Below are 19,592 nucleotides of genomic sequence, written 5' to 3'. Positions count from 1 at the left end.
GTAATCCAGCATTGGCTAACAAGTTAAAGATTGTATTAGATCAAAGAAAAAGAGGCTTATAAAATTGCCAAAAAAAGTAGTAAGCCTGAGGATTGGGAGCATTTTAGTTATCAGCAAAGGAGGACCAAGAAATTGATAAAGAGAAAATAGAATTTGAAAGTAAACTAGCAAGAAACATAAAAACGGATTGTAAAAGCTTTGATAGGTCTGTAAAATGGAAAAGATTAGCAAAGACAAATATGGGTTTAAGGGGATTTAGACAGGCTAAGTGGGCAAGAACATGGCAGATGGAATATAATGTGGCAAAATGTGAAGTTATCCACTTTGTAGGAAAAACAGAAATGCAGTGTATTTCTTAAATAATGAGAGATTGGGAAGTGTTGATGTCCAAATGCATCTGGGTGTCCTTGTTCAAAAGTCACTGAAAGCGAACATGCCGGTGCAGCAAACGATTCGGAAGGCAAATGGTATGTTGGCCTTTATATCAAGAGGATGAGAGTACAGGAGTCAAGAAGTCATGCTGCAATTGTATTGAGCCTCTGAGTATTGTGTACACTTTTGGACTCTACCAAAGGATATACTTGCCATAGAGGGAGCACAACGAGGATTCATCAGACTGATTGCTGGGATTGCCATATGAGGAGAGATTGAGGGGACTGGGTCTGTATTCTTTAGGAATTTAGAAGAATGAGAGGTGATCTCATTGAAACTTACAAAATTCTTACAGGGCTCCTATTTCCCCTGGCTGGGAGTGGCATCTAGAACCAGAGGGGACACAGTCTCAGAATAAAAGAGGTAGGTCATTTAGGACTGAGATGAAGAGGAATTTCTGCACTCAGAGGGTGGTGAACCTTTGGAATTCGGTCGGTCGGTCGCTCATCGAATATGTTCAAAACAGAGATCGATGGATTTCTAGATAAAGATTTCAAGGGATATGGGGATAGTGCAGAAAAATGGCACTGAGATAGATCAGCCATGATCTAGTTGAATGGCAGAGCAGGCTCGAGGAGCCAGATGACCTACTTCTGCTCCTATTTCCTATGTTCCTACGACAGTTAAATTTTTTTCAAAAAATGTTTCTCGGCCAACAGCCTGCACGTGTGTCAGGCAGGAAAGCAGGTGGAGAGCGAACTGCAGGCAAATCTACCATCACTAGGAGAGAGGGTAGCCAGCCAAATTGAGGGTCAGTGTGGAAGAAGCACTCACAAGCAGTGCAATAAAAGGCAATTACCTCATGGATCCAGCTCTTTGTCTCCTTTTACCTGATGGATGTCCTGAGGCTGAAGAATCCCAGCCTTCCAGAGATACAAATATTAAAATGAAGGCACAGAGCCTGCTTAAGACTTCAGTGACTGACTCACCTCCTGAGAGTGGTATGGTTGCCCCCACCCACAAAACCAGAAGTGGAAGGGTTGGATGTTGGTTTGAGATTTAATTTCCTGCCGCCCTTTACCTAATGCTCATTGGGGATTAAAATTCCCCCCTCCTAATTTGTCTCATGTTAACTTCTTGCCCATCACCCTTCCAAACACAGCCATTTAAACACAGGAGCCAGAATGTCTGTAACCTCAGAATGAACACTCAAATCATATTTAAAAAAGAAAAGTCAGTGTTTATGATCGTGGTTTCAATAGCAAGTAAACTCTCAGTTCACCCACTGTTTAATTAACAAATTAATCTTTGTTTTAAAATGCCAGACATTTCATTCAATTTAGGTTCTGATCCGAGGCATTAGACGTACAAACAGCAACCATTACCTGGATTCCAACAGTGGGTTTGGAAAGAAAGAGGTGCAGTAAGAGGCAGTAATTCAGCTCATCAATTGACAATGCTACAGGAAATCTGCTGGTACATTAAAAACAGCACTAGTGATTTACTTCAACAGCATGGTGAAAAACTCCACCCTTATAGAGTTTTATTGCTGTTAAAATAAACACATTTCAAGTGGATTGAAGCACTATCAACTAAAAGCAAAATTCTGCTGATGCTTGAAATCTGAAACAAAGACAACGTTCTGGCAACACTTGGTAGCATCGGGGGAGAGTACAGACCTGGTCAAAAATAGAAGATATTACTATAAACAGCAGCTTATAAAAAAAGAGGGCGGGGGTGGGGAGGAGAACAAAAGAAACTGAATGACTTGTAAAGTGCTGCAGCGGAAAACAGAAAATAGGAGGCATGATAAAAGAAATTAAAAGAATCATAAAAAGAGACAGGAGAATGTGTGCATTGCTTAATGAGGTGGGAAAATGTCTCAGGTAGAAAGAGAAACATGAAAAACTGGCAGAAGAAGTGAAATGGCAGATGTATACCAAGGATGCAGATGACCTTGCCAGCATATATTCCAATAAAAAGGGACCCACCCCATACACCTGTCCTCCCAATCTCGGAAGTACTGCCACACCCATCCTGTATTGCCCACACTAAAGCCAGAGAAAGGAAGGACTGTTGCTTAGCTCTGCTCACTTACCACTCTTCAACCAAATCTACAAGCTTTCTGTCAACTTTCTTTCAATAAATACCAGAATTGGTGCATCAAAAGTTAAGCCCAGAATGTCCCAATGCAAGAAAAATAGTAACGTCGTGAAAAAGAAAAAAAGCTTGCATTTATATAGTGCTTTTCATGGCCACTGGACATCTCAAAGCATTTTACAGCCAATGAAATACTTGGAGTGTAGTCACTGTTTTCATAGAATCATATAATGGTTATAAAGAGCAACTCGACTAGTCCCACTCCCTCACCTTTTCCTCCAGAGCTTCGCAAATTTTCTCTTCAGATAATTAACCAATTCCCTTTTGGAAGCCACTATTGAATCGGCCTCCATCACACTCTCAGGTAGTGCATTCCAAATCCTAGCTACATGCTGCATAAAAAGAGATTTTCCTCCTGTCACCAATGCTTTATTTTTCCCCTGCCAAAGTCACCTTAAATCAGTGTGTCCTCTAGTTCTCAATCCTTCCACCAACAGGGGAGAAACCCTTCCCATCTGCTCTGTCCAGACCCCTCAATCCAATCGCCTCTTAATCTTCTCCTCTCCAAGGTTATAATGTACGGAACACGGCAGCAAACTCCCACAATGTCATAATGACCGGATAATCTGTTTTTGTGATGTTGATTGAGGGATAAATATTGGTCAGGACATTGGGGGAGAACTCCCCTGCTCTTCTTCAAAATAGCACCAAGGGATCTTTCACATCCACCCGAACAGGCAGACAGGACCTCAGTTTAACGTCTCATCTGAAAGATGGCACATCTGACAGTGCAGCACTCCTTCAATGCTGCATTAGAGTGTTAGCCTAGGTTTTTGTACTCAAGCCACATAGTGGGACTTGATCCCAGAACTTTGACTCCGAGGCAAGTGTGTTTTCAACTAGGCCACAGGCAACACAAAAACAGATGGGATTATTTACCACTGTGAGCGTAGCTACTGGTTTCCTAGGTTACTCATCAGAGGCAGATTGATGCTGAAATTAGGTAACTGTTTACAAGTGCAAGGCCTTAAAAGCAAACACTTGTAAAAGCTTGTTGTTAAAGTACTACCAGTAACTGTCTTTAGCATTTCACAGACGTGGCATATTGCGGGCATCTTGCCATTAGCAATCTAGAACCTTTTCTAATTTGCCCATATTTTAATTAAACAGATTAGATATTGAAGTACACAGTCACTACAAATGTTTAGCAAAATTGAAACTTGTTGAAATGAAAAACCGTTTTAAACTACAATCAACATAAAGGTCAAGGACAGGAAATCAACATACTTTAAAGACACTCCTTGGAAATTGTCACAAGATCATGTCTGCTCCACTCCAGGCTGTTCGGAGCAGAACATGAGAAAATTTTAAAAACTAAACGAGGACAAAAATCTTTAGGTTTTAGCAAAAGCAAAGCCTTGTTTTTTGGGAACTAAGCCAACCAATTCTTTTGTCCCCTTCACAGTCAGATCAGATTTACTTTAAGTTGCTGGGAATAGTTCAGAGGGGCTGGGGCACGCACCAAAAACTGGGGGAGTGTATAGCTAAAGCTAAACTGGGAATGTGAAAGCGATATTCCATCTCGATTGCAGTTAAGAACCTGGTCATCAGGCCCTCATCTGATAGCCAGCTTTGCGTGTGGCCACATCAAGCTGTGCTTAGATCCTTAGTACGCAGACACCAAGCATCGCTACATGCAGAGATTCTCTACATCAGCAATGTGGTGAAAAATGGGTCTGGCCACCTTGCCACAGAATGCTCTATTCAGCTGGATCATCTGTCCCTTGTAGAAATATCTGTGCAGAGAAACACCTCTGGCCACATGTTAATATGGCAGTAGTTTATGCATAAAGTCCTTGCGGGAAAAAGGAGACGGTAGATCATGTCAGGTGGTTCCCCAAGCAGACTGTGTCATTTGGCACAATGCCCCACTGTCAGAACTTTCAAACAAGCACAAAGACGTGGTTAGGCAAGTGACGAGAAGGACCCTCCCTGTCTGATCCTTCACACACCCGGTCTCAGTTCCATCACAGGCTGTCTGAGGTGGGCTGCAGAGGGGAAGAGACCATCGCCCATCTAAATCTGGAATGTGCGTTTGCAAAGAATGTCTGGACACACACTGAGGCAAACAAACATTAACTGCTGCTAGAAAGCCAACAACTCTATGAAAGATGCTCTTTGGTCTGTGCGGAACCTGCTGGCCTTCCATAACAGAGTGTTGCAGACTGACACATTCCGAAGTCCAGAATTATGTGCTGAGTGAAACACTGAAGCTTCGGACAGCCTTCTCAAAGGCTTAAATGGGGAAAAGCCAGTGTTTAGGGCCCTCCCACCACAGCACCCTAAAGGGCTGGAACCAGTGTAAATGCCTGAGACTGCATGTAACATTTGTGTTGACACTTGCCCATAATTACATCAAGTATGACTTGTTAAGAGCCAAGCCACATATTCATTTTTAAGAGAAGCCCTTTTCAGTTAATTACTTAGTTAATGTTCCATTGTTTAGTTAATGCAAATCTGTTCATTTATTGGTTAGAACACATTCAATATAAACATTGTATTTTAAAGACAGTCAACATTAATCATAGTGAATATAAAACAGTTACAGTAACAAAATTTGTTCTTGGTCCAGAAGTACAGTATATATATGTACTCACCCATACAGATATACTCCTGCATAACATTAAAAATTGTGGAGGAATCATTATATACTTAACTGAAGCATAACAAAGGCCAACAAAATACATATTATTCAAGGAGCTTTATCTTATTTTGCTTGAAGATTAATAATCGCATGCATGACACCAGAGTGCACTTGCATTCCTTCAGTTAACATTGTTTTAAAAAAGTGCATCTCTTAAAAGGCTTGTCCTATAGCCAGTTGGTACTTGGAACAAAAAATTGGATATTTTAAAGTGTGCCAAAGTAATGCAACATTTTTACATCCAGTGACTGACATTATACAAGTAGTTCTGTTGACCATATTATGTGACTATGGGGGGTGACGTGGAAGTTCAGAAATAGAGATCCCAAACTCTGCTTCATTTGTTTGTGCAAAGCAAATTTCCCTTTTCCACAGACTGCTATACTTCACATGTCTAATTACGGTTTGTAGCCTCTGCTGCACAAAGTGAGCTCATTTATGCTTGTTTGCTCCATCTTAAAGCAGATTTTGGAATATGCTGCTTCATACGAGAGAATAAAATCATCTAAACAGTGAATTTCCCAGTAAAAGTGCATCAAACCATTGGTTAGAAAGTGCAAAAGGCATTAAAGTATTACTGTCAAAATACAGCAAAGACCATTTCAATCATTATTATTGTTCTAAATTCTGTAATATATTTTAATATAGAGAAATAAAGTGATCACACAGAAAGCGACCAGCTTCCTGTACATTCAAAGATTTCTATATTCAAGACACACAGTCATTAGCACACTTAAATCAACCCTGTACTGGCACACATACTGTGTAGTCCCACAGATAACTGAAGGAGGTAGATTCTGAACCAGCTCCAAAACATGAAGCTTAAAGCAGTGAAGTTTTGGATGTTAAGGTGCACTGTACAAGGTTATTAGTGTCTCATATTTTACTGTGCCTGGCACCAAGGCAGGTCCATCAATTAATTGCTCCATAGTCACTGGAATCAATGCTTTTCTCAGTTGCCGAAGACTCCATTAGTCCAGTATCATGACCTACATTTTCAAAAGGAGACATAAAAATCAGCAAATAAATCAAAAATATAAACTCACTAACAATCTTAAAATGGAAATAAGACTAGAGTGGTGTATCTTGCTCTTTAGTGCCTTCGCCCAGGAGCTTGGTAGAGCACAAGTGCTCATTAGAAATTAGGGAATAAGCTGCACCCGATTTTCCAGTCTTTAAAATTTGTAAGAAATCTGAACCCAACCCGTAGTAAAGCCACACTGACTGAACCAGTTATGTATGCAAAAGATCTTTGTAAATATAAAAGGATGGAGTTTGTGACCAGTTTGTGTCAGAGTTTGCACCAACGTCCACTAGACATTCTATCCTCAAAAGTGTTAAAAAAAAAAAAGTGTATCCCTAATAGAATCATTATTATGGAACAGCAGGAGGCCAGTCAGCCCATCGAGTCCATGCCAGCTCTCCATAGAGTCCCATTCCCCTGCTCTATCCCTGTAACCCTGAAAGCTTTTCCTTCAAGTGCCGTGCAATTTCCTTCTGAAATAGTTACTCGTCTCCACTTCCACCACCCTTGCAGGCACAAGCTCCAGCTCAGTACCACTCGCTGCATAACAAAGTTCTTCCTTGCATCCCCCTGCATCTCCTACCCAAAACCTGAAATTTGTATCCACTAATCCTTGTAGCATCAGCTAATGGGAACAGCTTTTCTTTGTCTACATTATCTAAATCTGTTATAATCTTGTACACCTCTATGAAATCTCCCTTCAATCTCGTTCGCTCCAGGGAGAACAACACCAGCATCTTCAACCTAACCTTGTAAGTTCAAATCTCTCATCCCTGGAACCATTCTGGCAAATCTCCTCTCTTCTTTGGCCTCCTTGTCTCGAGAGACAATGGGTAAGTGCCGAGAGGTGGTTTGTGGAGCAGCGCCTGGAGTGGCTATAAAGGCCAATTCTAGAGTGACAGACTCTTCCACAGGTGCTGCAGATAAAATTGGTTGTCGGGGCTGTTACACAGTTGGTTCTCCCCTTGCGCTTCTGTCTTTTTTCCTGCCAACTAAGTCTCTGACTTGCCATACTTTAGCCCCGCCTTTATGGCTGCCCGCCAGCTCTGGCAATCACTGGCAACTGACTCCCACAACTTGTGATCAATGTCACAGGACTTCATGTCGCGTTTGCAGACGTCTTTAAAGCGGAGACATGGACGGCCGGTGGGTCTGATACCAGTGACGAGCTCGTGTACAATGTGTCCTTGGGAATCCTGCCATCTTCCATGCGGCTCACATGGCCAAGCCATCTCAAGAGCCGCTGGCTCAGTAGGGTGCATATGCTGGGGATGTTGGCCGCCTCGAGAACTTCTGTGTTGGAGATATGGTCCTGCCACCTGACGCCAAGGATTTTCCGGAGGCAGCGACGATGGAATGAATTGAGACGTCGCTCTTGACTGACATACGTTGTCCAGGCCTCGCTGCCATAGAGCGAGGTACTGAGGACACAGGCTTGATACACTCGGGTTCCGAAGAAGGGTCACTGACCCGAAACGTTAACTCTGCTTCTCTTTCCACAGATGCTGCCAGACCTGCTGAGTGATTCCAGCATTTCTTGTTTTTGTTTCAGATTTCCAGCATCCGCAGTATTTTACTTTTATTGATACACTCGGACTTTTGTGTTCAGTGTCAGTGCGCCATTTTCCCACACTCTCTTGGCCGGTCTGGACATAGCAGTGGAAACCTTTCCCATGCGCTTGTTGATTTCTGCATCGAGACACAGGTTACTGGTGATAGTTGAGCCTAGGTAGGTGAACTCTTGAACCACTTCCAGAGTGTGGTCACCGATATTGATGGATGGAGCATTTCTGACAACCTGTCCCATGATGTTCGTTTTCTTGAGGCTGATGGTTAGGCCAAATTCGTTGCAGGCAGCCGCAATCCTGTTGATGAGTCTCTGCAGACACTCTTCAGTGTGAGATGTTAATGCAGCATCGTCAGCAAAGAGAAGTTCCCTGATGAGGACTTCCCATACTTTGGTCTTCGCTCTTAGATGGGCAAGGTTGAACAACCTGCCCCCTGATCTTGTGTGGAGGAAAATTCCTTCTTCTGAAGACCTGAACGCATGTGAGAGCAGCAGTGAGAAGATGATCCCAAACAGTGTAGGTGCGAGAATACAGCCCTGTTTCGTGCCACTCAGGATAGGAAAGGGGGCTGATGAGGCGCCGCTATGCTGAATTGTGCCTTTCATATTGTCATGGAATGAGGTGATGATACTTAGTAGCTTTAGTGGGCATCCAATCTTTTCTCGTAGTCTGAAGAGACCACGTCTGCTGACGAGGTCAAAGGCTTTGCGAGATCAATGAAAGCAACGTAGAGGGGCATCTGTTGTTCGCGGCATTTCTCCTGTAGCTGGCGAAGGGAGAACAGCATGTCAATGGTGGATCTCTCTGCTCGAAAGCCACACTGTGCCTCAGGGTAGACACGCTCAGCCAGCTTCTGGAGCCTGTTTATAAGCGACTCGAGCGAAGACGTTCCCCACTATGCTGAGCAGGGAGATTCCACGGTAGTTGTTGCAGTCACCGCGGTCACCCTTGTTCTTATAGAGGGTGATGATATTGACATTGTGCGTGTCCTGTGGTACTGCTCCCTCATCCCAGCACAGACAAAGCAGTTCGTAGAGTGCTGAAAGTATAGCAGGCTTGGCACTCTTGATTTTCCGCCAGCGGAAAAGCCCCTGGGAAGGACGGCATAACCCCTGAAATAAATCTCCTCTGCACCCTCTTAAAAGGACCCTCACATCCTTCCCAAAGTGTGGTGACTAGAACTGGACATAATACTCTAGTGAGGCAGAAATGAGAGTTCATGTGTAGCACTAGGTCAATTGTTATAAAAAGACTAAACAATATTTGCTTGAAGCCACAGGAAAACAGATCGGACCCCAATTCCCCCACCATAAAAAAATATATAAGCTGTTAGGAGACCAAGCCTCTGGCAATCTTTCCATTAGTGAAAATAAAGATAGACCACAGTCACTTTTAGATGGTAACTTATGCTCCATTAAGATGGTATCATAGGCTCCGTTATGAAAAGGTCAAGCTGTTAAAACAAAACAAGAATTTCATTAAAAATTATGAAATACCTGCAGTAGTCGGGTCAGCAATCATACCTCAAAAAAGGATACCATGCATAAAATTCAACTAATGTACTGCAACTCATCTATTACAATTTAATACAAGACAGCAAACAAAAGCATATAAAGCCAAAGTGGATTCATATAGGACGAATTCATCTTAATGCCTAAAATCCATTTTTTGGATGCTTTTGCACAAGAATTTAGATCTCTGCAAAATGCAAGATTACATGGACAGTTCTTACAATCCCCATTTCCTATAGAAACCATTAAAGCATTTCGATGTACTGCACTGTGGCCTCAGATTATATTACATACTGAAAAGACTATAATCTTCAGGTTTATCTCCAGATCCCTCTCTGCTACAAAGAGACTCAAAGTAATTCAATCGGAAACAAATCCTTATTAAAAAAAAATCCCAAAGAGAAATTGACTGATCAAGCGGGAGCCCAAGCTCGAGGACTGCTTCAGCACAGAACAATCACCCTGCCATCCAATCACCTCCCAAGACCTCACAAAATGATTACTACAACCCATGTCACTCAGTACAAACACATGTTGTCCTCCTGCAAACAATATCACATTTATAGTGACTCCATAAATGTTCTTCTAAACTGTTGAAGTTAGTGTCTGATAAGTGCTTGGTGAACTCTGTACACTGTACTGTAGAGAGGCATTATTGTCAAAATAATCTTAGTTTGAATTGGAGAAAGAAATAAATGGGGTACTGAGCATCCTTGAATGAGAGACAGATTGGTTAAATCTGCTATTGGTTCTCCACAATGGTTGGAGTGAATTCGATTAAAACTTAACCATGTGGACTTAAAAAGTGAACTCGTCAAAAGAAAGCCCGATTTCTGTACCACATGGAAATTAATTCCACAAAAGGTGAACCACACAAGAGACATTTTATAAATTATAATGGCAACACCAATTTGTTTCTACTCTGGTTCACCTTCAACTGAAATGAGGAAGAGACCTGAGAAAAGAATTGAGAGAGAAGTGACTTACATATTCAAACTTACAATGTTTACACAATGTAGATACCAAATTTGATTTATAATTATTTGGATTTAAAAAAATATATACTTTTTTCCCGCCTTCCTCTAATCTACTGGACCTCTGTATGTCAACTGCCAGGCCAAGAGAATACTTAAAAGGAAAAAAAAGTTGCAGTTGCAGGGTAGAACTAGTAATCATCTGGTAAATCCTTGCCCTCTAGGGGAAAAACAATGTACATGCCAGAGATTTGAATTTATCAAAAAAAGCATACTGAAGCACTGTAAGCACCAAGCCGCTTCTTGAATGGCTGTTATAGGACTGTCCATTTAAAAAGAAAACTTAAAATTAGAATTGGTTTCACTTCCAAAAACAAAAACAGCTAGAGCAAGAAAGTTTTAAAAAAAGTAAAACAACTTAAAAGATGATCTAATGAACAAGAGAGAGAGAAAAAAAATGAACAGGATGGAGATTAGATTAAAAAAAGTTTTTGTATTTCTAAGCATTTTGATGTTAAGTTCTTTTTTGGTTCCATGCTCACAATAAATCCATTACTGATGTTGGACACTATGACTAATGATTTATGGCAGCATTTCACAGCATGACTGAAATAAAACCAGTTGCTACCAGAGTGTTTCCTTGAACTCTCGGGCAGTCTAAGCGTAAAAGGAAACAAAGTAATGAGATACATCTGAAAGCCAGAAGACCAAATCACTAACACAAAAGTTAAGCAGCTAGAATTAATGAGCCTCTTGATTAATGTTCCTTTCGGCTTCAAAGGCTTTTTAAAAAAAAAACTCATGCTCCTAGTACACACGTTGTGCTCCCCAGTACATTTAGCGTTAGATAGGATTGTTGAAATTGAGTGCATTTAAAATCTAATCTGTTGCTTGGCCGCAAATCATTCAAACATATTTCAGAAGTGGGAAAGTGACTGCATTCCTACTTTGGATGATGTGCTTCAAGCTTCATTTTAAAAAGCCTAATTTTAAAAACTGCTGTAATGCACAATCAATAACATATTTTACAAGAATTAGATTTTACCTTTGAACATTTTATAGATAAAATGGCAATTATTTTACAAATTTCCCTTTATTTAATTAGAATATTTTTAAAGTCAATTTTGTGAAGTCTTAAATTTCCATATTTTGTAGTTATGTAATTTTAAATAGACCATTAAACCAATGTGGCTCGTGCTAAATGTGCATTTAAGAAGTATTTCTGCACTCTTAGTCATTTCATGAGGTGAATTTTAGTACACTATTTAACAAAGTATAAATAGTCCAAATAAGCTTTAAAAACTAACATTTCTGGATTAATCTCTCTTTATTGAACCTTTACATTGTCGGTTTAGATTTGAACGCATGCATGGAACAAAACTAATGAAATAGCTGAAGTGAACTCATCTAAAATGAGTCTGTGTAGCATTACATAATATAGGAAACTTCAGCACCTTAATGTCCTCCTAAATATGCATTATTGCTGTAAACTTAGGTAAAGGGCATTGCTAGAGAGTTTAAGTTGTTTCACAACAGTATTTAAAAAGGTAGTTAAAACAGAATTATTTTGCTATATTGATACATACCTGCACGAATGAGATTTTACTACTTTCCACATTAAATAGTTAGCAATTTTTATAACAAGTTACCAAACAGTACATCCTTACAAAAATGCAATCATTTGGCCAGAATACCCTGTCTTTGGATCAAGTGCAATGGGATTAAAGCGACAACTGAAAACTTACACTAGAACGAAATAGATGTTTTATTTTTTGGACGGAAATAAAGGAGAAAGACCAAATGTTAGCATGATTCAATATATAGTTACATTAATGACCACTATTTATCAGATCCATAACTGATGAAAATCCAGTCGTGAACACAGGCTATTTGCAATAACTGGAGATGAAAATATTGAGCAGCTGGTTGTGAAAAATGGGCTCATTCAAGGTTTATCCCATTACAACTTTTTGAATGCCAATATAAAAGAGGATGCCATTTAAATAAAATGGCAAGTAGGCACCACTATATGAAATTATACATGTTTAATGACAAAAATAAAAGCACTAATTTTAGCTTTGCCCATCCTTCACATTTCAAATAACTATTCAGGCTGACTGTGGCTGCAAAACAGTTTTTCTGCAAAGTTCACTTTGCTGTTGTATAAAAAAAGTCATCCCTGCCAACATGCATGTATATTTTAAACTGACATAATATGAAGTGAGATCACTGAATTCCAAAAGAAAATCAGAGACTATATTTTTCCTCGAATAATCTGAGCAAGACAAGGAGAAAAATGATTTGCATTTATCTATAGCAATCTCAGGATGTCCCAAAAAACATTTCACAGACAAATAATATTTAAGTGTGATCACTTATGTAGAGAAAGTCAGCAGCAAGGTCCCACAAACTGACAGGAGAGAAATAGCCAGATAATTTTTTTTTAAAAAGTGGTGTTGGTTGGATGATAAATATTGACCAAGATACCAGGAAAACTCTCCGGTTCTTCTGAAGGAAAATATGGGGCCTTGGTTTAACATCTCAACTGAAAGACAAGCACCTCTGACAATGCTACATTTCTTCAATTGTCAGAAAAGCCAAGTGAAATTTCAGTAGGTTGAGGAGATCATCACGTCAAACAGGTAAATAAAAACAGATCAATGGTTGTTCTAAACTCTGGTAAGAGTTGACTGGCATTTGGAGACCTCCTGGACTCAGTCTTCCTAGCATTTCACTCAGCTATGGGACTGCAATGGTCATATCAGTGATATAGCACAGAAGGAGGCTATTCAGCCCATCGTACCAACGCCAGCACTTTGAAAGAGCTATCCAATTAGTCCCTTTCCCCTCTTCTTTCCCCATTGCCTGCTAATATTTTCCCTTCAAGTATCTGAATATTATTGAATCTGCTTCCACCACCCTTGTAGGCAGTTCGTTCTTGATCATAATTTGCTGCATTAAAAAACTTTTTATCTCGCCTCTGGTTCTTTTGCCATTTACCTCAAATCTGTACCCTCTGGTTATTGACCTTTTAGCCACGGGAAACATTGTAAATAAAGAAGAAACTATCTAAACCACTCATGATTTTGAACAACTCTATCAAATCTCTCCTTAACCTTCTCAACTCCAAAGAAAATAACCCCAGCTTCTCCACATAATTGAAGTCCTTCATTCCCAATACCATTATAGAAAATTTCTCTGCATCATCTTGAATGTCATGACATCCTTTCTAAAGTGCAGTGCCCAGCATTGGACACAATATTCCAACTGGGGCCTAACCCATGATTTATAAAAAGGTTTAGCATCACAGCCTTGATTTCGTACTCTACGTCTGTTTATGAAGTCAAGGATTCCCAAATGCTTTTTTAAAAAAAGGCCTTCTCAATGTGTCCTACACCTTCAAAGATTTGCATACATACACCTAGGTCCCTCCACCCACTTTATTTTAAAAAAAAAATCTTTCCTCATTCTTCTACCAAAAATGCATCACTTCACACTGCTGTATTAGACTACAGCTGCCGATACTTCAATCTCCGATCCTGCTGTCTTCACAGTCCAGAGTGTCTGCAGCCACGGCATGCGGTAAGTCCACTGAGGTGAAGAAGGAGCTGCGGGACCCGAGAGAAGTCCTGTGAAAAGGTGCCCCGAACACCCAAAACATCCACGAGCGGCCCCCCCGGCCGCAACTTCAAAGCGCCCGCGGGAGATGGCTCGGAGAGCATCTGCAGCGCACTGTCGGCAGTGCTGCATGCCTTTATTTAAACCACTGCAAAAAAAAAAACCCTTAGCAAATGTAATCACCTCTAAGTCTGCCAAATGATGCTTCACCTCCCGAAGGCCTTGCATCCCCTCCTCCCACCGGCACCATCCTACACCTGTGTAGGGGCCCCAACAACCCCACTGCCTTGTGGGCGTCTCGGGAGAGACCAAGGCTAAGGGAATAAACCCTAACAGAAAATCCGGAGCGGAACCCCGTAGGCGGTCATGTGTCACCTTTGGCATGTTTCCGGCAGTTCCTGCAGCCATACTGGTGCCAAACGTCGTGTCCTGCACTCCTTTGGACCCCACCAGAAAGGCCGAGAGGGGTGTTTTGACGACTGGGCAACTCTCAACCTCCATAAATTTGCCCAGGCATGCGCCATGGAGAGGTCACTCCATAATCACTGACCACCTCCAGGCGTGTATCCATTGTCTCTCGAGATAAGGAGGCCCAAAAGAATTAGACTGCATCTGTCATGTGTCTGCGCATTTGTCCAGTCCATGTCTTCGAGTCTGTTACTATCCTCCTCATCATTTATTACATTTCAGAGTTTCATGTTATTGCTAACTTTGAAATTACATCCTATAATTAAAAATCCCGATCATTAATATACATCAAAAAGAGCAGTGGTCTTTACACTGATCGATGGGTAGCACCACGATATACTTCCTTCCAATCTTCCTTCCAAAACAACCGTTCACCACAACTCTGCTTTCTGTCTCTTAACCAATTTTGCATTCATTTTGCCACTGTCCCCTTAATTCCAGGGGCTTCAATTTTGAAGTCTCTTCTGTGGTACTTTATTAACTGCCTTTTGAAAGTCATATCCACACCAATCAACCCTCTCAGTTACTTTAAAAAAAAAAAGAGCTCCCTCAAGTTAAACACGATTTGCCTTTAATAAATCCACATTGGCCATCATTTATTAATCCATACTTCCCCCCCCCCCACACCAGGGTAAAAATATTGTCTCAGTTTTTTTTTTAAGGTTATCGTTTCAATATTCCCACCACTGACATGAGGCTGTCTGGCCTATAGTTGCTGTGTTTATTCCTCCCCATCTTTGAAATGGGGTGTAACATTTGCAATCCTCTAGTTCAATGGGACACGGAGAAGATCATTAAACCTGGAAGGTGCGCTATCAGCTTTGAAGCAAAGAAGCATGGACTCAACAGCAGTCATCTAGCTTAACCAGACAGATAGAATTTAGACACTTTGCTAAAACAGCGAGCCAGTCCATAGCAATACATTAAGGGAGATTTCCTCCTCATGGGTCACCCCTATAAAGCAGCCATTATCTTAATCACTTCTCATTACCAGAATGAGTTGGGACTCAGTAGCGCAGAGTACATGCAGTAAAAAGTTAACATATATGACAACTGCAGTACTGGAGTATCATCCCTGGCTCGATGATGGCATTCTTGCCTCCGATTTGGAAAGTCTTGGGTTTAACCCCACTCCAGAGACTTCAACACCTAATCTAGACTGAAACTTGAGGAGTGCTGCATCATCGAAGGTTCCGTCTTCTAGATGAGCCATTAAAATAAAAGCTCAGTCTTGCCCTCCGGTTGACATAAAATATCACAGCATTATTTGGAGAGCAGGGGACATTTTGCCTGGCCACTATTTATCCCTCTACCAACACCATTAAACACATTATCTGGTCCATTTATCTCATAGCTGTGATCAGATTAGCATTACAGTGATGCCTGCGTCGGCTGTGAAGCAATTTGGGAAGTCCTGAGGGCTTATAAAATATCAGTTATTTCTTGGTTTAACTTGGTGGTAGAGGCAATATTATCACAATTTAAAAACAAACTATTTTTATTTCTCAGTTTAAAAAAATTAATTTAGATTAGCAAGTTAAAAGTTTTAGAGCAGATATGCTGGCTTAAGTTTATCTGAGCTTCTTTGTAGTTTTTTTTTCCTGTTTAGTGAATTTTACGAGTTGTTTCATACAGTAAATTTCAGTTTTCTATTTAGCGGGTGTAGGTGCAGTCAGTCCAATTCTACCATCTTCTTCGCGCCCTGAAATACAGATAATGGAAACTTGTTTTGGTAACCAAAAATTGTACGAAGACAGCACCAATTGCAGCATAATTTGACCAGCTTCGTGCACTCACTGACCCAGCATCCATGCTGAGAAACAGGGCAGAAATAGCAGCCCAGCCACCAGATTAGTCTGAAGCCAATAAATCTCAACAGCCACTTTCCTCAAAGGAACACCTTTAGCCTTTTAATCGCTCATTGGCACGACTTAGCAGAAAGTGAAATATTTCCCACTGGAAAACTAGTGAAAGTGCTTGCGGAAAGTCACTATATCAGGTATTGTACAGAAGAGCAAAGCCGATAAACATGTTGACTTCACTATCCAACAGCTTTCAGACCATAAGAAACCATATAAATAAATAATGCTACACTTGCAGCTATTTTCATTTTCTGGTTTCTCTAATCAGAAAATAAAGAGCTTAATTCAGTCCATTTATGAGTTTAATCAGCAGGCATCTGGAAATAACTTGTGATTTCTGGATTAAAAGATGCTGTATGGGAGGGAAGGAGGTAGTGAGTGTAAAAACTAAAGTGCTAGACTGGCAACACTCATGTGGCTGCACATTTAAAACACAACTGACTGGGGAACATTTTAGGAGCACTGTGGATCTAAAGGTTCTCTTGGATTAGCATTTCTTGGCATCAGGAATGACTGCTTTATAAAGCACTGGCTAGGCCAAACTAGAGTACTGCATCCCGTTCTGGTCACCACACTTTAGGAAGTATGTGTGTGTGGGCCCTTGAGAGGGTGCGGAGGAGATTTACTAGAATGGTTCCAGGGATGAGGGATTTTAGCTACAAGGTTGGCTTGGAGATCCTGAGAGCTAAGGCAGAGACGATCAATGATTTTAAAAGGAAACTCGAGGGAAATAAATGTGCAGGGCTATGGGGATAGAGTGGGGGAATGGGACTGCCTGGATTGCTGTACAGAGAGCCAGCATGGACTTGATGGGCTGAATGGCCTACTTCTGTGCCATCATGACTGACTATGAAAGCTGCTGGAATTCTGAGCTTGAAAGCAAGTTCTAATCATGTGTATAAAAAATGTCACCAACTGCACACGAAACCAATTGGCAGAGCTTCCCAAGCAACCACACTGCAGCATGATGAAAAAACACATAGCATTATTTGTCCTCACAGAATCAGCTGGATTGACAGCAGCTTTCATTAAAATATCATGTTTTAAGTACTGGATGAAGTCAAGTCATAGACAATCTATAATAATTACAAATTTTGCATTTAATACTCGGGAAAGTCTCTGTGTGGGGCAAGTAAAAAGAACTCGGATGGGCCAATGAACAACTAGCAAAAGCACTACCAACAAACAAGTACCACAAAGCCAGACGTTGTTTAAAATACTACTGCTTTCAGTGGCCATCTTAGTTCTTGACTGACTTTTGGATATTTTTCTATAAAAGAAAAAAATCTTCTAAATTGTTGCACACACCGATAAATTAAACCTATCCAGAGGAGTTGCCTTTGCACATGCACCTTCCTCTTTCTCTGGAGCCTGGGACCACTGTTCTGCTCTATTTCCAGACCAAGCACTGCTTATCTAGGGCTTATGTGGTATCCAATGGATGTCAGGTCTGGCTTACAAATTGGAAGTTATAAAATGCTCTGAATTATCTTTTTTGGGGGGAGGGGTATACTATCAAATCAAGATTTCTTTTCTGAAAGAAAGGAAACACGGACCAAAGATTACTTCAGAACTTCCCACTTGTAAATGTCCTCCATCTTCAACATTAAAAAGGGTCTCTTAACACAACAGTTCTTAAAATCCAGGAAAATTATTACATTGAAGGGAGTGATCAGATTTTGCACAAAACAGTAAAGCATAATTTTTGTTTATATCTTGAATCACTTTGATACGGAAGACATTAACTGTATACAAGGAGTTGTAAAGTAGTCTAAACATGCAGTCAGGTGTTGTGCAGAACTAACCTGACCACTGTCCTCAGCCACAGGCCACTACTGATTTCAACCCCCGATACAGTTCCACTCCCAGCCTCAGCCTCATTAAGAACGCCATCCATCCATCACAGGCTTCGCTGCAAACCTTTGCCATGCAAAGGCTCCCACTTGCTAAGTAATTGGCCCCACTCCATTCCGGTTTCAAATCTGTCCTCTTATCCTTCTCCAGTTCCCATTTCAGACGCCACAGCTGCCTGGACCCATTTTGCATTCCCCCCCACCTGCTCCTCTTGCTCGTGACAAATACCGTGAGCACCTCAATGGCAAGATCTACTGGAATGCAATAAAAACATAAGCTGCTCAAAAGACTTGAAAATGAAAGCCCAGTTATTACTTACAACTCCTAATCTTGATTGGCCAAATTCGGATAGCTCCTAAAGAAACAAGTGCTGCAAAGGCGATGCCACCAGTCACTACTGCCATTATCAAGTGGTAGAATGGACCACATTGTGCACAACAGCTTTCGGTCCTAGACAGAAACACACAAAAAAAAAGAGGAAACTCCCTCAAAGACATGTACACACACAAAACACTAAGGCAGAATTTTCTTTGCCCTGGGCAGAGGGAAAGGGAACAAGACTTGTAATGTCAGATCTGTACCCTCAGTGAGACTTGCCGAGGTTTCGAAGGGCTTCCCCTGCAAGTAGTAAGACTTGCCGAGATTTTGTAGGGCTTCCCCTGGAAATGCACTTGCAGCAGGTATAGGACTTGAATAGTTATTGCTGAGTTTGGGAAGGGGTGCTGGCGAGGTAAGCTCCCAGCCTCCTGTATCGACACTCCCTGTGCTGGGGTGCCCAATGGAACCGGATACTTATTGGCTGCCTCAAGATCCCAGCCAATTCAAGGTACCGTGGGGTCCTCAAAAAACTAAAGTTTGTCAGACATTATTTCCCTTACATAAAACCATATGAACTCTGCCTAAATCATAGCAATTTTGTTACCATTCCCTTAATGGTAGATTCCAGCTTTTCCCAGCGACTGATGTCGAGCTAACTGGCCTGTAGTTCACCATTTTCCTTCTCCCTTCCTTTTTTTTTGGGAATAGCAGGGTTATATTTTGCCACCTTCTAGTCCACTAGGATCATTCTAAAATCTAGGGAATTATGGAAGATCAAAACCAATACATCCACTGTCTCTGCAGTAGAACCGTAGGATGTAGATCATCGGGTCCAAGGGATGTGTTGACGTTATAACAGTTCCTCTAGCACTTGTCCTCTACTGATATTAATCACCAAGTTCCTCTCTCTTACTAACCCCTTGGTTCCCCGCAAATTTTTGATATACTTTTCCTGTCTTCTGTGAATACATAAAATATTTAATGTCTCTGCCATTTCCTTATTTTCCCATTAGAATTTCTCCCGTCTCAGGCTCTAAAAAGGGACTAACGTTTAATTGCTTTTTTAAAAAAAGCAAACATACTTTTGTTTACAATGTTTTTATATTTCTTAGGTTTATTCAAATATTCTTTTTCTCTTCTCCCTTTTCACCATTTTTTTGGTTGTCCTTTGCTGGTTTCTAAAACTTTGCCAATCCCCAGGCATACTACGACTCTTCAT

The 19,592-nt window shown here is 41.0% G+C and overlaps 1 protein-coding gene across 1 annotated transcript in view; it reads right to left on the bottom strand.

The window, feature by feature from the left end:
* Positions 1–4,976: 4,976 nt before the first annotated feature.
* mfsd12a (major facilitator superfamily domain containing 12a) overlaps positions 4,977–19,592 on the bottom strand; it is a 79,039-nt gene continuing 64,423 nt past the window's right edge. The window contains exons 9-10 of the mRNA XM_068016314.1: positions 18,375–18,505; positions 4,977–6,165 (exon numbers count right to left, since the gene is read on the bottom strand). Coding sequence (XP_067872415.1) covers positions 6,089–6,165; positions 18,375–18,505 — 208 coding nt within the window. The 3' untranslated portion in view covers positions 4,977–6,088. The remainder of the gene's footprint in view (positions 6,166–18,374; positions 18,506–19,592) is intronic.

The sequence above is a fragment of the Heterodontus francisci genome, chromosome 36 (assembly GCF_036365525.1).
Source record: "Heterodontus francisci isolate sHetFra1 chromosome 36, sHetFra1.hap1, whole genome shotgun sequence".
In the NCBI taxonomy this organism is placed as follows: Eukaryota; Metazoa; Chordata; class Chondrichthyes; order Heterodontiformes; family Heterodontidae; genus Heterodontus; species Heterodontus francisci.
Note: the sequence above shows the minus strand (reverse complement) of the source record. Positions and strands in the feature narration are given on the sequence as shown.